The sequence below is a fragment of the Ornithodoros turicata genome, chromosome 5 (genome assembly GCF_037126465.1).
Source record: "Ornithodoros turicata isolate Travis chromosome 5, ASM3712646v1, whole genome shotgun sequence".
NCBI classification, from domain to species: domain Eukaryota; kingdom Metazoa; phylum Arthropoda; class Arachnida; order Ixodida; family Argasidae; genus Ornithodoros; species Ornithodoros turicata.
The window spans coordinates 71,222,944-71,241,195 of NC_088205.1; the positions used below are offsets into that span (position 1 = coordinate 71,222,944).

General features: G+C 43.7%; 1 protein-coding gene across 5 annotated transcripts; it reads left to right on the forward strand.

Annotated features, from left to right (window-relative positions):
- Positions 1-1,279: 1,279 nt before the first annotated feature.
- On the forward strand, positions 1,280-17,622 carry LOC135394705 (protein mothers against dpp-like). Of its 5 annotated transcripts, none has more exons than XM_064625569.1 (8): positions 1,280-1,409; positions 3,805-4,116; positions 5,205-5,376; positions 5,961-6,227; positions 9,978-10,073; positions 10,145-10,366; positions 11,376-11,536; positions 14,024-17,622. In XM_064625569.1, the coding sequence occupies exons 1-8, from the start codon at positions 1,389-1,391 to the stop codon at positions 14,261-14,263; spliced, it is 1,491 nt and encodes a 496-aa protein (XP_064481639.1). In that variant the 5' UTR covers positions 1,280-1,388; the 3' UTR covers positions 14,264-17,622. The 5 variants fall into 5 exon arrangements, with proteins under 5 accessions (XP_064481639.1, XP_064481642.1, XP_064481641.1 ...); XM_064625572.1 differs by lacking the exon at positions 1,280-1,409 and adding an exon at positions 2,192-2,306; XM_064625571.1 differs by lacking the exon at positions 1,280-1,409 and adding an exon at positions 2,399-2,595.
- The last annotated feature ends 630 nt before the right edge of the window (positions 17,623-18,252 follow it).

The window sequence follows — 18,252 nt, forward strand, 5'->3', positions numbered from 1 at the left end:
GCCTGCATGAACAGTTTTTATGCCAATGTTTTATGTATTGTATTATGTATGTATTTTTTTATGTATGTTTTCTTTTTACCGCGAGCAGGAAAAGACCTTTCACTGGTCCAAGGTGGTGGTCCTACTGAAAGAGCTCGTTGTTGTCGGCCTCACAGAGGTGGGCAACGTTACGACTAAGGCTCTGGGGGAATGGGGCCGACTTCTAGGGGAAACTGTGCCGACATACGTCTGACAGCGTCCGTGGAAAACCCGAGAAGAACCCCAGACAGCACAGCCGGCACCAGGATTCCAACCCGCATACCTCCCAGTCTCGACGCAAACCACTGAGCCACGCGAGCTGGTGGTGATGGTGCAATCGCAAAATTTTCTCCCCGATAACTAGAGCGCGGACTTTCATGCAAATACACGTTTTTTCTTTTTCGATATGGTTTCGTATCTAGACGATGAAAAAACACTTTTGGTCGTGGTTTGGGACCACCGAATAGAATGATTCCATGGTGCATATAAATGCATATTTTGCACGTTATACCGCATGAAAATGTACGCATAGTGCATATTTTGCCATGTATTTCCACGTGACCGGGTGCGAGAGCTTTCTTCTTATTTTTAATTAAGGTTTTGCTGGTTTCCGGAAGTTTTTTGGGGTCATCTTTCGCGAGAACCTCGGCCAGAATCGCAAATGTTCGAGGTCTTTTCTTTTTGTTGTTTGCTGAACGAAGTCGGCCATATCTTGCATACATTCACAGTTTTTCCTGCATATTTTGAAGATTTTTGGTGCATACATGCTTGCGTATTTCGGAAGTTTTCAGTGCATTTTTGTCCGCGCTCTAGTGATAATCCTATGGAGAAACCTCCGCGACGGCGCGACCTGTGATGCCGCTGCACTGCCGGGCATTCCCCGGTATGCCAATGCTCCCGGCACGTCCCCACGTCTCTTCACAGTTGATACAAAAAAAAAAAAAAAAAAAGCAGTGCGCTCACAAACACAAACAATATATCTCACATGCATCTCTTCACATCCCTAAACACACACAATGCCGAGCACTTCGAACTCTTCGTTTCCTTCTCCCCTGCGTACAGTTTACACATTAGAGGCACAAAGCCGCCATCCTTTCCTCCTCGCGGGTACCCATCTCATCGGTTTTCGTTGCTTCCCAGAAAAATAACGGGGGAAGCAAAAATAAATAAAAAGTACCACACGAAAACCCCCGCCGCTCCCCGCGTTTTGAAAGCTCCATGAAGGTCGAAAACGCTCTGCTGCCGAGCCCTTCTGTCGATCGCCTCGAAGAACAAAAGGGCTTCATTTCTACGTGGCGGCGGACGTAGCGACGTTGCACGGTGCTGCTGCGAAGGGTTTTTCTCGCCTTCACGGCGTCGCGACCTCGAATATGACGTCTATGGAAACGCAGGTAAGCATTTTGATGTACACAAAGGCGTAAGGTTGTCCACCAGTGAAGTATTTCGTCTGAAATCGGCATCCGTTGGTGTGTGGAACCAAGTGGAACCACAGACGCATGTTTCGCAAATTACGCGTGGGAGGGCGGGCAGGCAAGAGGCGGTATCTCGCGTAATTTGTGACGACCACTTGTAAAACCGATTATCAGAGATTGTGAATATCCCCATGTTTACTTGTGCAGGTGATTCGAAACCGTACGCTATGGGCAGCCTAAAAGGCTTGCGTGATAAAAAACCATGCAAGAGAAGAAACGAACAGCAAGGAGTATTTGAAATCGTGGTTTTGGATAAAGTAATACCATAATAATACAATGAATAGATCAATGCTTTGCTGTTTATTGGATGTACACAAGAGCGTTTTTGAGGCATGCTTGGACATTACAGTTGAAAGAGCAATAGAGGTGACTGCACTGTCTGGTTAACTTTTGGCGCGAAATGCTATAGATTCCTAATTCTGACCAGTAATCATTATTTTTACTTATTGTTGTTCGCTATGATTTGCTGTGTGAGTAGTTTCTGCCAAATGCGAATACGGGAAATCCGTTTTAAGAAACAACTGTGTGGGCGACGGTGCATAGCGGGTTAAATAGCGCGCTGTGATAACTATCTTTTATTGCATGGGATGAATGTCGATGAAACTACAGCGCAGAGAAAACTGATAGGAGGACATTGGCATCATGTTTGTGTTTTGCAATGCGCAAATCCATACATTGTGAAAGGATATGATCCCGCAGACTTGCTGTCGCCAACTCCCCAACTGAAGGACGCACTGCTCCACTCAGGTTCACTGGTATCTGTCATTCCGTGCAAAAAAGTAGTCTAGCAGTTTCGCCTAACCCATTGCTGATGGCGTAAGTATTGTTTATAACTACCGAAGTTTACTCATTATCTTGTGCGGATTACGCTTGACAGTGGCAAGGTATGCCTCTTTAATCATGAAGTTCATGCGTGTGATTCAGCTGGCTGCGGAAGAATATCGCAGCTAATGGCAGCACATTTGACGCCACTTTGTTGATATGCTGGAAGTCAAATAACTTGGGTATGCAATTATTAGTACGTTGTTCAATTGTGCTGGATTTTGCAAATCTTTACGAATCTGCAGTATCGTGAAACGACTTCCGTCCATGGGTACGCATCCAGGTAATCGATTTATTTCTGTGTTTTTGTCTTGGGAAGTAGGCTTACAGCATTGTAACGACCGATGCACACTTGTGTTTATTTAGTCGCGTGATCCCTTTATTTTGCTTTAAAACATAGAAAGAAAAAAAAGATGTTTGAGGGTCAAGAGCACTTTGCATAAAGTCCTTGGGTCTGTGTCCCTTGAAGTCACTCGTGCGATGTTTCAAATACCTAAGTATGGTTTTACGATTTTACTACTCACATAACGCATTACAGCAGCGACGACAACTGTTTCGTCAGCTGTTCGCGTTCAGAACCCCACGCGGGCAGCTCATGACTGTGATCCAGGAAACATAAAAACGAGGTGTTATTGATTGCGCACGATGGGCATGACTCACTGCTTAATGTGCGGGAAGTACTGTGTTTCGCCCTGGGAATTTCACGAGTGGGTGTCTCAGCTGAGAACAACCGACGGAGTACGCTTTCGTCATCGTTTCGCTTCAGTGAAAGTTCACAATCACAAATACGTGACATACTCTCCTCGTTTCCGATGGTAATTCCGGCTATTTATAGTCGCAGGCAAAGTAATTGCAAGGGTTGAGCTCACAGTGGGGGTATACCCCACCGGTAAAAACGTATTTTTTCTTTTATATACTTGTGGGACAGCGTTTTTTTTTCACAATCCATGTCACATGCTTTTTTTGGTTGTGCACAGCTTTCTATACTGAAGTCTTACCAGCGTGCCGCACAACATGCTTCAATGAATTTTCATTATTGGGCTCCATCACTTCGTAGACTAATTACTAAGTAATGCATGGATGGATATGTTTGTTGCTATGCGTGTGTGAGTCATGGTTTCTAGGGAAAAAGGATTTACGGGATTAATCTTTTGGCTTGTATTGTACGTAGTTTGCATGTAAACACTGTGTGTAACTGTATATTTTTATCTGTTTACAGAAGCATGCCACATGACCTAATACTTCATCAGAGTGACAAAAAAAAACTTGCGGGTGTTATTCGCTAGATTTAGTCTACGTATCCAGGCTTTATTAATTGAATCGGTGGGGTGGGGTCTAAGATGAGAGGCGTTGAGCAAACCCGTAGCAGCGTTAGTATCTCCAAACAATAATTTTACTATCGTCTGGAGGAAAGTTTTTGGTGCTAGTAAGACTTCTTGACCTTCTGTTCCAGAGAAAGCATTCGTTAATCGAAGAATACCTACTTTTGCAGAGCATGGTAAACGGCGGGTATGGAAGTGGCAATGGGAATGGTGGGGGCAGTGGAGGCGCGTTTGAAAAACTGGAAGACGCCATGTCGACGTTGAACAGCCTCTTCTCCTTCACGAGCCCTGCGGTCAAGAAATTGCTCGGCTGGAAGCAAGGGGATGAAGAAGAGAAGTGGGCCGAGAAAGCAGTGGACTCGCTGGTGAAGAAGCTGAAGAAACGCAAAGGAGCTGTGGAAGACCTCGAAAGGGCACTGTCTTCCCCGGGACAGCCTTCCAAGTGCGTCACGATACCGCGCTCCCTGGACGGACGACTCCAGGTATGTCACATGCCCGCAGTACGTTTAGGGCCACCCATCTTCCAGTGAGACTGGACATCGAAAATTAAAACATCATAACTTCAGCGCATTGGTTATGGATAGACCCTGAAGTTTTTGGGGTTTGTATTTTTCCAAATTCGGGGGGTAGAAATCGGGTCATTAAATTGATGTCGAAAATTCATGCAAATTTGGGCCGAAAAATTACCATCAGACTGAGCTCGGGGAGAAATCAGGCATTATTGTAGAATAAACGTTCACTGTACCGTTTATCCAGAGTGCCAGAAGTAAGGGGCAGTCGCATATTTTGTGAGAAACTAGTATATCGATGCCTTGAGGTGCCTAGCCTAGGTGCAGTTTTGCAGGTAGAAATCGGGTTTAACCCTAGATAGGTGAACCTCAATTCGGGGTGCAAATTTGGGGAAAAATCGGGTTTAACCCTAAAACATCAGGGTCTAGTTATGGACAGAAAGTGGAAACACACAGAAATGCTTCACCTTGCTCTGCATTGAAAGGGTTTCGATTGCGCTCGGTTATCTGCAATACCTATTGCCACAAAGTTCCAGAGAAGTCCCCCTCTACACATACATATAGCACACCAAGAAAAATACGTCTCCCTGACGTCACTACTGTAATATCCTGAATGTATTCCTACTTTTGTGCATGCTGCGCTTCTGCAAAGCCCCTAAAGCTTAGCTAAGCTCTTAAACTGAGCAGACTCGCAGATAGGATTACTATAACAGCAATGTCCTCCACGAAATTCACGTACCTAAGTTGACATAGTCTGGTCTCTCGTAATTTTGCAAGGATGCCATTGTCCTGTTTGTCGGAGCACTTCTTCTTTAGAGTTATCACATTTTCCGACACAATGCTACTTGTTGCTACCTGAAGGAAAGCAGTAACATTTTTATCTTTTGCTGATGCCTTTGAAGTGACAAGAAGTTGGCAGGGCAGCTTTGCGAGCAAATTTGCAAATTTGAGCAAAACGAGTCAAATTTTTACTTGATCCTTGCAATTTTAGGATCCCTTACATATTCGATACACCGATAAACAGGCCTATCTAAAGGTGTTGCTTTTAACAAATTGTTCAGGTATCTCATCGCAAGGGCCTCCCTCACGTCATTTACTGTCGGGTATGGAGGTGGCCAGATCTCCAGAGCCACCACGAGCTGAAACCGCTGGAATGCTGCGAATATCCATTTTCTGCAAAGCAGAAAGAAGTGTGCATCAACCCCTACCATTACAAACGGGTTGAAAGCCCAGGTAAGATGCAGCCACAAGATATAGGAAAGTACATTGTCTGGCCTTCCATATTTGTTTAAGGTGCGCCGAAGTGCAGAAATTTCTTGTCGTGGAAAATGAAAGACAGCGATACAAAAGGAACAGGAATCCATTGTTGCGTCGTCCATGATTTAAGCTAAATCCTGCGTCTTCAGAATCTTACCCTAGTTTTCATGCCATTGCAATCCACATGTCTCGCACCGTACTTTCCCAAAATAAGTTTCGCTAAGTATCGTGAAATTTCTAGTCTTGAGGGAGAGTATGCCATCATAGGACGCGCAATCCGCGATTCGTCTGGCAACATTGCTCCCGAAGGTCGGTTTCCGTCTCCTCGCCACAGCTGCTGGCGGACTTCCAACGTTGAGTGAAGAGCGGAGAGCACTCGTGGCTTCGCTAGGAGACAGACGACAACTCTTGGGGAATCAGAATCTATGGAGTTTTGGGGATTCTTTCCAATTTTCTTTACATTTGTAGTGGCACTTCGAATGTTTACAGCTTCTATGGGTATCACTTCTCTAGTACCATTCTATCGGTAACGCAACACAATTCAATTTTTTATTTTTCAGTACTACCTCCGGTACTGGTGCCCCGGCACAGCGAGTACCCACCGGGAGGCCATCCCATGATACCCCCTCCGCCGTTCCAGCAGATTTCGGAGCCCTCTATGCCTCACAATGTGAGCTTCTCGCCACAGGGGTTCACAAGCCCTCCAGCTGGATCGGGAACAGGGGGTGGACCCCCATCTGTCGGGGGCCAGACAGGTGGAGGTGGTGTGCCTTCACCAGGCCCCAGTCTCAGTAGCTCAGCACCCAACAGTCCCTTTGGGTTACCTGGTAAGCCTTAACGTTGGTATGGTTACCATATTTACTTAGGACCCTGTGTTTTTGGGTTTTATGTGTTTTGAAAATGGGGAGGGGGGGAATGGGGTTTCCATTCAGGAACCGTAAAACAGGGTAAAATCGGGTGATATCGAGTGGAAAAGTAGATCTTTTGTGTGAAAAAAAAAAAAAACTGCAGCATTCACCAATGCCTGTATTGGTGGCTAAATTGGCACTTCGCCAAGTCAATTTTCATTTTTTGGGGTTTTTTATTTAAGCGGTGATGATGCAAATCGGGGGAGTAAAAACAACACAGGGCCCCTATACAGGGTGTCCCAGAAAATGTGTCATTGAATTATAATAAAAAAACTACGCCACCTAGAATTATGCGGTTAAGAGCATTTGTTCTTATTAGGTTTTTGCCACCTCCTAATGTGAATGTCATGTACTCCAAGTTTAATTATGTAAATATTGTCGAACTCAACTCGGAAATTTGACAAGTAAAGGTCACTTTTTTACCCCACCAATATGAAGAGCGTGCCGAATTCACTCAAATTCATGATAATTTACAGTGATATTCACGAGCTATCCCATCGGAAAAAATAGCCGAATAGCATGCTTTTCGGAGCACCGGACCATAGCGCGCAATGACCTTTTGAGCGCAATCGCTCTCAGTGCGACGAAAGGAGGTTCCGAAGCCAGCCCACAGAGTGATAGTAGAAAAAGTAACAGTTCCTAAAATTGGGAGAGGGAAAGCATTATCCCAGCGAAAGTCGGACGTGATAAGCCGTGCCTGTTTTATCTCTTTCTGCGATGTTTGGGAGGGCTGGGTTTCCAACCTCCTTTCGTCGGACTGACAAAGATTGCGCTGAAAAATTCATCGTGCGCTATTCTGTGCGACCTCCGTAGAGCATGATGTTCGGCTATTTTTTCCGATGGGATAGCTCCTGAATATCCCTGTCAATTATCATTAATTTGACTAAATTAGACACGCTCTTCACATTGGTGGGGTAAAAAAGTTACCTTTACTAGGCAAATTTCCGACTTAAGCTCGCAAAAATTTACATTATTAAACTTACGTTACACGACATTCACATGAGGAGGTGGCAAAAACCCAGTAAGAACAAATGCCATTGACCGCATGACTCTAGGTGGTGTAGTTTTTTATTATAATTCAATGACACGTTTTCTGGATCACCCTGTATATACTTCTTGCTATATACTATATTGCTATAATATATTTGCTATATACTATATGCACTTTTTCTAAAAAGAAAGGTTTTTGAAAAGTTTGGGGTGCGCAGATAGTGCGGGGCTATTGGTGGAACGATTTTTTAACAGTGCGATACTTCCAAATTTTCGCACACCAATCGTGGGCTTCTTGTAGAGCTGGTATTGACGTTACCACTGCCGTTTACAAGCTTGAAAGAAGTACGAGCCTACTGTGCCTACCAGGCGACAGTCAAGATCTAAAATATATTAGAGCCTGAAGTTTTTGGGAAATATTTTTTCTAAATTCGGGGGGTAAAAATCGGGTAAATAAACGTGTGCACTAAATTTATGCGAATTCGGGTGAAAAAACTTCCATTACGCTAAAATCGGGGAGAAATCGGGCTCAGTTATTCAAACTAAATGTAGCGGTTTGGTACAAACGGTGGTGCAACTACATTTTTCTGCCAAACAAGTAAGATGGTGCATTCCTACAGACATCCCAGAGAGGGCAATTTTCCTGGTAAAAATCGGGTTTCACCCTAAAGTGGCAACCTTCAATTCGGGGAAGAATCGGGTAAAACGCTAAAACTTCAAGCTCTAAATATACTTGACCCTGTAAAGCTTATCTTACCGGCAAAATCGACCACAGTGCCACTGGGAACACCGACGTTCGGAAGTATATGCCGTGTTTGCCAACTTTGCCCGTGTCGCAAGTTTGTGGCGCGTTTTCTAGCATTTCTTTCGACACCTGTTTTGTAGTTCAAGTGTGAGTATCGTCTATCGTCAGTGGGAAATCATCAAAACGCAGGGCACGAACAAAACAGGAGCATGACAGTCACTTTGGTAGCACTAATGGCGTTCCATTGGTTGTGAAGTGGGTACTACATGTGGTAAGCAGAAACGAGTCACTGGATCAGACAACCGCTCGTTAAACTGCGGGTGTGCAGGATAATGCAATTTCTTTCTTTCTTTTGTTGGCATTTTTCGTGCCAAACTAGGGGGGCACAAATTGAGCAAGTAGATACAGTATTTTGTTTATTTATTTATTTCATAGTACACCAAGGGTACTAATGGACATTACATCGGGGTGGGAATAGAGTGGTAATTAAGAAAGGAATGTTTGCTATACACAGATTTATACAATACTAAAGTGTGGTAGAGCAGTGTACACAGTGTTACAATAAAGAATACAAAAACATGAATGCGTACAGAAGAAAAGTATAAACATAATAAAAAAAACAACTCTATATACGTAGAGCCTGAAGTTTTAGGATTTTACCCGATTCTTCCCCGAATTTGCACCCCGAATTGAAGGTTGCCTTCTTTAGGGTGAAACCCGATTTTTACCCGGAAAATTGCCCTCACTGGGATGTCTGTAGGAATGCACTAACTCACTTGTTTGGTAGAAAAATGCAGTTACATCACCGTTTGTACCAAACTGCTACAATTAGTTTGAATAACTGAGCCCGATTTCTCCCCAAATTTAGCGTACTGGACGTTTTTTAACCCGAATTTGCTCGAATTTAGTGCACATGTTTATTTACCCGATTTTTACCCCCCGAATGTAGGAAAAAATATTTCCCGAAAACTTCAGGCTCTATATGTACATTGATGTTAGTGGTGATCGTGGTATAAGAGTGTGGATTTGCTTGCAGAAGGTATGTTTTTTGTCGATAAGTGTAAGGTTTGTGGGGAAGTATTCCAATTGATGGCAGTGTTACGAAAGAACGATTTTGAGAACAAATTAGTGTTCCAATTGAAGCGTTTAGCTTTGTTGGGGTGATCATGTGTGGGAAAATAACTTCGGAATGAGAGATGAGCTGGTAAAAATGAGTGGAAAAATATTTGAGATAGCGATAATTTCCTTAAGCTGTGCCGATGTTTCATTCCATGTTTACGTTCTCGTTGCAACAATGATTTTGCAGTCTGGCTTTCAAATGTGACAATATACTTAGAGCCTGAAGTTTTCCGGTAATTTTTTTTCTAACTTCGGGGGTAAAAATCGGGTAAACAAACATGTGCACTAAATTCATGTGAATTCGGGTGAAAAAACTTCCAGTAGGCTAAATTCGGGGTGAAATCGGGCTCAGTTACTCAACTAACTGTAGTGGTTTGGTACAAATGATTATGTAACTGAATTTTTCTGCCAAACAAGTAAATTAATGCATTCCTATAGACATCCCAGTGAGGGCAGTTTGCCAGGTAAAAATCGGGTTTCACCCTTAAGAGGCAACCTTCAATTCGGGGTGCAAATTCGGGGAAGAATCGGGTAAAACCCTAAAACTTCAGGCTCTAAATATACTGTGTAGCTTGTAGCAGAATGGACCCCAAAGAAGAGTATTTGTTAGCAGTGTCTGAAATATCTGAAACAGCTGCTGTAGCTTGTGTTCTTGAAGTCGGATAATTTCTATATGTCAAAGGAAATGTGACAGAAATTAGCTGTCCTGTAGAGGCTTGTAGGAAAACCAGCACTTTTTAGTGTGAAGGTCATCTCTACTGGAGTATGCCAGAAAGGAGAGAAACATAACAAAGAAACTCACATTCCTCTTTCAGCCGAGACCCCACCGCCAGCGTACAGTCCGCATGATGACAGTCAGTCTGCAACAGAGGGACAGGACCAGACAATGGACACGTCCAACCTTCCCTTAGGTGAGCCCTTGACATTCGCTTTACATAGTTTCTGGTAGTACTGAAGCAGTACTGAATGCCTTCTTCCACAGATGTCTCCCCGGTGACATACCAGGAACCCCAGTACTGGTGTACCATAGCGTACTACGAGCTCAACTCGCGAGTGGGTGAAATATTCCACGCCCAGAGCCACAGCATTGTCATCGATGGTTTCACAGACCCGTCAAACAACAGCAATCGTTTTTGCCTGGGCTTGTTGTCCAACGTGAACCGAAACTCTACCATTGAGAACACACGGAGACACATCGGGAAGGGTGAGCATCTCCATACTGCCTCGGTGTTAACTTTCATAATCGGGGGGGAAAGGACAAAAGTGCGTGTACCCATATTCTCATGCACATTAGGTAACTAGGATTGGAGGAATCACAGAGCTCAATGGTTACGTGCAGCATCACTGTAACATAAAATTGGCTTATATTTCGGGAGCTATAAAATTGGGTGGGAAAGCAGATTTTTGGGTGAAAATTAAAAAGGAAAAGGGGTCTTGTGCTTCAGATGAACATGACAGGACTGAGCGCAAAGGCAAAACTCTAACTGATTTATTTCACGAATAAATTTTTTGACTGTTCATCGTGCACTCGTGGCTGCACATGTCTGTTTCTTCGTCTTTCGTTAGTTCAAACTTAGTTTAATTCGAACTTTTTTTGCATCCCCGCGGGATTCGAGTTAACGAGCCTTTACTGTATACGGAAAAACACCCTCGAGATTTTTTTATATGCTATACAGGAAAGCTCGTTCTATGAAAGTGCATTGGTTTCAGACGTCTCTTCCGACCTCTTCATTGCGTGTTTTACGCTCGATTGTAGAGCGAATTTTGAAAAAAGCGCATACTTCGCCTATTTTTCCTGCGACGACTATGAAACTTACGTGTCTTGCGATTTGAAGTATTCCATGAGACCTTGGAACAAAAAATATTCATTAAAGCGTAATGGTTTCATTTTCCACAAAAAAACGTGAAATACTACGAAAATTGCAAATCTTCCTGCCTGTGTACACCAGCACCGTTTACAGCGTGACAACCGGGATTTGCGACACTGTAGAGCATGGTTGTACGCAAAAGAAACTACACTACACTACACTACACTACACTATACGCAAAAGAAAACCTACACAGAGGAGGGACGACAAGTCCCTCGTCCCTCCTCTGTCCCTTTCTGGGGTTCCATTTTTTCGGTAAAAACTGGTCGAAGGTACATGTAGCACATATAAATTGTCTGATTGGTTCTTTAATACTATAACTCACCCGCTTTTTTACATCTGCAGGAGTTCATCTGTACTACGTAGGTGGTGAGGTGTACGCCGAGTGCCTCAGCGACAGTGCCATCTTCGTGCAGAGTAGGAACTGCAACCACTCGCACCAATTTCACCCGACTACTGTGTGTAAAATTCCGCCTGGATGCAGCTTGAAAATATTCAATAACCAGGTATGTATACTTCTAACTAGAAATTCTGTACAATCTTCCTGTGAAATCCGAATGGGAGCAGTGTATTTTGTTGAAAAATCCACTGTCACACATGGTCAAAGCTGTGGCACAGTGAAAAAGTAGTCGCCCTCAACTTGTGATTACCCGTGACGGCTCCAGCTTGGCTTCGGGGAACTTTCTGCTACACAGTGGAAGAAACATAGAAGTGGGACAGTCGAGCTAGATGTTGCATTAGTAGCAAATTATTGATTTTTAGGGGAGCGAATATTCGAGTTCTCTAACTCGAATTGAACATCAATCACTCGAAGTGTTCGATTCACAGAATTGAATACCCAATATTCGGTTTTCGGAATATATTCGACTATTCCCCGAATATGAACGGCACCACCCTGAAAGTAGGCACCACCTGATGCTTCCCTGCATGAGGTGAAGCCTGCTTTACGAAGTTACCAGCGCTGCAGGACCACCACAGGTAGACTGTTGTTGTTGTTTAGCTTAAGATAACGTTAGTCTAAGTTAATTGTGCATATGTACTTAGGGCCCTGTGTTTTCGGTTTTATGTTTTTTGAAAATTGGGGGGGAGAGGGGTACAAATCAGGTATTATTCCAGGAGCCGTAAAAAACAGGGTCAAATCGGGCGATATCGAGTGGAAAAGCAGATTTGCGGGTGAAAAAAAAAAAAGAAAGAAGCACTTCTCGCATTTTAGATGAACATGAGATGCGTAACAGCTGTGCTGAGTGTCCAATGCTTACTGAGTAGCATTCTCTAGTGCCTGTGTAGGTGGCTGAATTCAGGTTTTTTCGGGTTTTACCCGAAGTGATGATGATGCAAATCGGGGGGGGGGGGGGGGGGGGGTAAAAACGGGTTTTACCATAAGAACCCTACTTTGTCTGCGGTAGAGGCAGCGTCCCTTCCACGTGCACTTCGGCGTGCACGTGTGCAGTGCCGGCGGGGGATTTTGATTGGATGTTTGGGAGGTTGCCTTTAAAAAGTTAACTCTTACATAACACCTGCAGCCCAGGAACAAAAAGAGTGTTTTAAAAGACGTCACTTGCGCTCAAAATTTCAGCAACGCAACTTCCCCAAGTGAGCCATACACACTTTAGCAAAGAAGCTAAAGGACGTTCATGGCAAAGCTGAGACAGAACACCAATTTGTTTGTTTTACAAGTGACCTGTGGATGTTCAGAACAGTTACAGCCTCATATGTGTAACATGCCACTGCCTGACATCAAAGTTTGAAATCAGTATAATTACCCCAGTAAGTAACACCTGCATAGCAGGAAACATTATCATGTAAAATTGAAGAGCAGGGGCTTCCCACAGAAGAATTGCGCGTGTCTCTTGTGACAGTTAACGCCAGAAAACTTACACTAAAGCCATGGGCTACGGATTGCAAACATTTAGTCCACAAGGCACATATTGTACACTTTGCATGGATATTCTATTGGGTATTCGGCATTTTCCCCCCCATTCGATTCAACTCCAAATATTTGGATTCACACGCCCCTATTGGTTTTGATTAATTTATTATGTACTACATGATTATTTATTGAGAGATTGGATTGTCGGCTGAGCCAACCAGTGATGACGATAGAAGCTGGCTGTGCTCTTTACAACAAAGCGCCAGCCATAGTAACCCGTTCCAGAATGTTGATGTCCGTCCCGATACCAACAATGATGTCTGGCACAGTGTGATACCAAGGCTGGCCGAAAGCAGACCTTGGTACACGCTCAAGCTTCACATATTGAATATTGAAGTGCGACAGCTCGACAGTATCATGTCCACGCATTCAAATTACCGGGTGTTTTCCCCCAATTGAAACAGACATAGCTTTGCCGGGACCCAGGCGTCAGTTCGAATTAATGGGATTTCACTGTAACAGTGTTTGCCCATGACGGTTGTCAGTACCAATTAACATAGAGGCTAATACGGACAGCGCAGCTTGCCGAATTGTGTGTCTGTCTTTGTCTGATACATGGACACAGTTACAGTTGACACACATTACTTCAATCTCCAAGTGGCATCAGATTTTTGTTTGAATTAAGATAAATTTTAATTATTAGAAGTTCATTTGTATGTGTGGAAGAGTAATGGTGTCTTTGACTGGTCACCTTTGATCACTGTAGTGTAGTTTAGCATCATTTTAGGCTCTTTTTTTTTTTTTGACCGTGTGCAACCCTCCTGTATGCTATGCATTACTTTGTGCACAACAAAGTGGTTGAAAGTGGTTTCTCCTCTTGTTTTTCTTTCTTACAAACAAACAAAAAATATATCAGGCACATTTGTGCAATGCAAAAGTGTCAGAGTCATGCCGAGGATCGCAAGAATAGAAGTACTCGCTCGATGTACTCGAACTGCTTGGCGAGGCTTGAATGTCGTTTGTCGTGTTATTATTTTTTTGTTAATTACATTAATTGTTTACGTTACACGTCGAGGTAAAGGTGTATTCTAATTTTGACCAGCTACGCAACTTGCTGTTTCAGGAATTTGCGCAACTGCTGACGCAGGCAGTGAACCACGGGTTTGAAGCCGTCTACGAGCTCACGAAGATGTGCACCATTCGCATGAGTTTTGTGAAGGGTTGGGGCGCGGAGTACCACCGGCAAGACGTCACCTCGACACCGTGTTGGATCGAGGTGCACCTCTCCGGTCCCTTGCAGTGGTTGGACAAAGTGCTCACCCAAATGGGGTCACCGCATAACCCAATTTCATCGGTCTCGTGACCTCTCTCCCTTTGGACACCCGGTTGGTGGGGGGGCACAGTCGTAGCTGCCGCAGGCCTGCAAAAAAACTGTCTTCCTTCGAGACACTGCCCAGGCACATTTTGTAAGTCTCATCGCACCTCATGGGGGTGGGGGGGTGGCTCCGCGACATTACACACTGGACCCTCGAGGAAGCCGACACGTGAAGAACCGCCACCCTTGAAATGTAGAACACTCGCCCTTCTGTGTCTACAAATTTCGTGTCACTACGATGCCATGCGCTATAATGCTCTGCGTTTCTCAAATGTCAGCTTGTGACGGAATGGCTCAAGACTGTGGCGTTTGTTTAAAGAACTGTGTTTTAGTAAGGGATGGTTGGGTTATAGATGGCCAGCTGGAGCGTCAGACATGATGCTGTCAACGTCTTCGAGACAAGTAATGGCGGAGCGAATTCAAGAGTTCTGCGGTCCAAGCATAGGTGGGTCTATGGCTTGAAGTGCACACGGTAAGCCTCAAGTTCGAGGCAGAGACTTTGCCACAATCTACCGATACCGTGTGCATGGTAAAACCTTGTGTTTTGACTTGTGAATTCAACCTGTGAACCAAATTTTTTATTTTTTTTTGTCTTGTTTGAAAATCGAAGTCTTGTGTACTCTTACTCCATGGTGGGGCAGTAGGTCTGTAGTGTTTTCGCGATTGTACGTGTTTCTCGGATGTCTCGTATTTGCTGAAGTTGCTGTGGTTGGTGCATGATGACAAACTCAGCGTGAGTTATATTATTTGGTTTGCTGTTTACGTGATTACATCACATAACAGGTACACACGATAAAAAATGTAGTTTGGTATTGAGGTTTGTGATTTCAAAGTTGAAAACATCGTGATATACTTCTATGTGAGTTTGTAGGATAAAATTAATGTAATTTGTGGACATTCTTTGGCCTGGTACGTCACAGAAGAGAGAGAAAAAAAGGGGGCGTGGTTAAAGAAATGTGCAATGTAGTTTCCCTAATTTCATGGGTAAGCAGGCAGATAGGGGCAATATTTAGGGTGATTGTTGAGGAGCTCAAGGCATGCTCATGATATATGTGGAGCTTGCTTCACAGAAGTAAATGTTCATCTAATGGAATCAAATCTAATGGAATCATGCTGTGTAGTAGTGAGATGTGTGTGACGTGTGCTTATGTTGTATACCTTAAGGTCCAGCTGCAACATGCTGTGGTGTTCACATAAAAAGGAGTCTGACCATGAAGTAGAGCAAGTTGTAAAGTGCATGGTGCCTGCCTGTCCTCTCTCCTGTTAACCCTTAACCCTACAAAACACTTAGATGGAAAGCAAAGCATTTTCTCCCCCGACTCTTCGACTGACACCTGTGTGCAATTATTTGTTTTTGATTCGTACTACACTGGAACCCCGAGGTGTGGGCAGTGCACCAAGCAGTGGCAGTGCTTCAGATCAAGGCTCCTCCACTGGTTAGACTCCAGTTCCTGTTCAGGTCGTACCATTTTTAATAGCGCTAATGGAGTTGCATAGCTTTCTTTGTGGTGGCCTTTGCATGCTTAGGTATCCTTCCTGCTTTTCATATACTCTATTGTACAGGGCATCATCCAGTTCATTCTACATCCCTTCACATAGCCCCTTCCCACCCCCTTCTTTCATATTTCCTGTGAACAAAGCCAGTTCATGGATATGGTGGAGTAGTATGCAGCATGCAGAGTGTTTGTATTCTGAAACCCTATATCCGTCGTACGTTTCTGTGTTTGCATTTAGAGACAGACCATTTGCATAGAGAAGTGGAAAAAAAAAAAAAAATTGTGTCCAACACAGTCAGACATGACATCACCCATTATTCGTGGTTTTTATTTAAGTACCGTCATTGTAGAGATGCATTGTCAGCCTCACGTTTTACCACACCCTTAACCAATGCAATAACGTGTAAAAGCATTGTTACGCATTGCTTTGTGTACCTTTTTTGCTCGTATACTTCAGATTTACCGTGCAAATTTTAATGAGGTATGCCAGAAGAGAGGATATATTTTACCTACGTTCTTGTTCAATATGCAGGCTGAGCTTCTTTGCAGATTTATTCGCAAGTGTGTATCATGCAGGTGTTGCTGCAACGTGCCTTTATTTCTTACGCTTGCTATAATACTTAAGTCAGCATGCCCGGGACAGTATTCTTGTCAAAAGACTGCCTTTTCATAACGTCTTTGCCGTGTGCACAGTGTTGCCACACCTGCGCGGCTTTCGACGACCGTTATATTTGTTGTGCCCTAGAAGAGGGTCTTTTGACGGCAGTACTTGTTCGGCTGCTTCGAGGAAGAACGCAGACGCAAAGTGCATTTTGATACGACACAAATTTTTTGTAGCAGAAGAAATATTTTTTGAAGTCTCATGGTGCTAAAAGGTGCTGTGCAATCCTCGGAAAATGCAGCGTGTGCCTCTGTCAGAAGCTGAGTTGCCGTGTGCCGCAAATTTTATGACGAAGGCATATTGAGATGCTATGGACTGTTTAGTGGCCTTTTAAATTCCTGCCATTTTTTGCAGGTAATCTGCTAATTGCTATGCATGTCTTATGTCTGCAGCATTTATGGTGCTTCGATGTTGGGTCCCCAAGTTCAGTCTTGTAGTTTTGATGTCTGCTTTTTGTAGTGTAGAACTTGTTGCGAATATACAAGTGCGCTTTGCAGAGGTAGACAAGAATCAGTATTCACACTGTTTGCAGTGTGAGGATGTACGGTCGGAAGCAGGACGGATATGACCTTCTTTCGCCTTTATTTCACTGTGTTGGAAAAAAAAAAGAGAAAAGAAGTTTAGTAGCACTGCTGTAAGAAACTGTCCCTAGGTGAATTCAGGGGAAAAAGTGCTTGGGGACTTGTCCAGAAGTTGCAAGAACTTCCAAAGAGCTCTGGCATTTTTAATGACTACTAAGCATCAAAGCATTACCCCTTCACATTGCTTCCAACTGTGGGATTAGATTATAGCAGGAGGACAAGCATTGTGTGTTTGATAAAGTTTGAAAAAATGTATAGTTAACTGAACCACACAGTAGTTGAGTGTCCGGAGTGGTGGTAGTTGTGCGTTGAAACGTGCATGAGCAGTGAATATCTGCAATGCATGTAATGTGGCAAATTGCAATTGGAGTCCATCGATATCGACGTTTTCATGAGGATATTGTGTCGCTGCACCACATTCTAGAGTTTAGTGTCGCTCTGCCTGGCATTTTTGTATTGTGCATGGTGTTTTTGTTCACGCTTAGAAGCTCTGTACAGATTATGTTTGAAACAATCAAAAAATGAACTTATCACCATTATTGTGCCATTCTTTTACGTTGGGCTATACGTGCCACAAAGTTATCATTAAACACATTTGTGAAGATGTCACGACTTGTGTTGTTCTGGATTGGAGTGTTCTGGTGCACATGTGCCCGAGGGGTTACACAGAGCTGCTGAATAGCACATATTGGGTATCTTTCTTTCCTTGTTGGTGGGCTGGTATATTTTGAATGAGATTATGCATGTTTGGAAGAATGACCTTGAAGGTTGGGCAGGGATGTGGAACACCCCTGTGGACCTTGGTTTCTCGAAGGTGTATCTTTCTGCACTTTCCCGGTGTGCTGGCTCATGACCACTGCACATTTTAGGTTTATTTGCGTCAACAACAACAACAGCAAAAGTACACACACTGCTAGGAGGCCAGAACCCCACAACTTCCTTTGGCATGGGCATTCACACGATAGGATGATGTATTTCTAGAATCCCTTAAGTTTGTGTGCGCTCACCTAACATTTACTGCTATTAACTAATCCGACTGTACAACTCTGACAAAAAAAAAAAAAAATCGGCATCACGTACGACACGTGCCCATGGAGATCCGTGCAGACTGGCTGGCATCGTCCTGCAAACCCAAAATGCATGAAACAAGAAAGCAATGCTGAAGGAATGGCCGCATAGAAGGAAATTATTGCACCAAGGAACACCAATCCTTTTTCTACTTCCTTTCATGTGAACGTG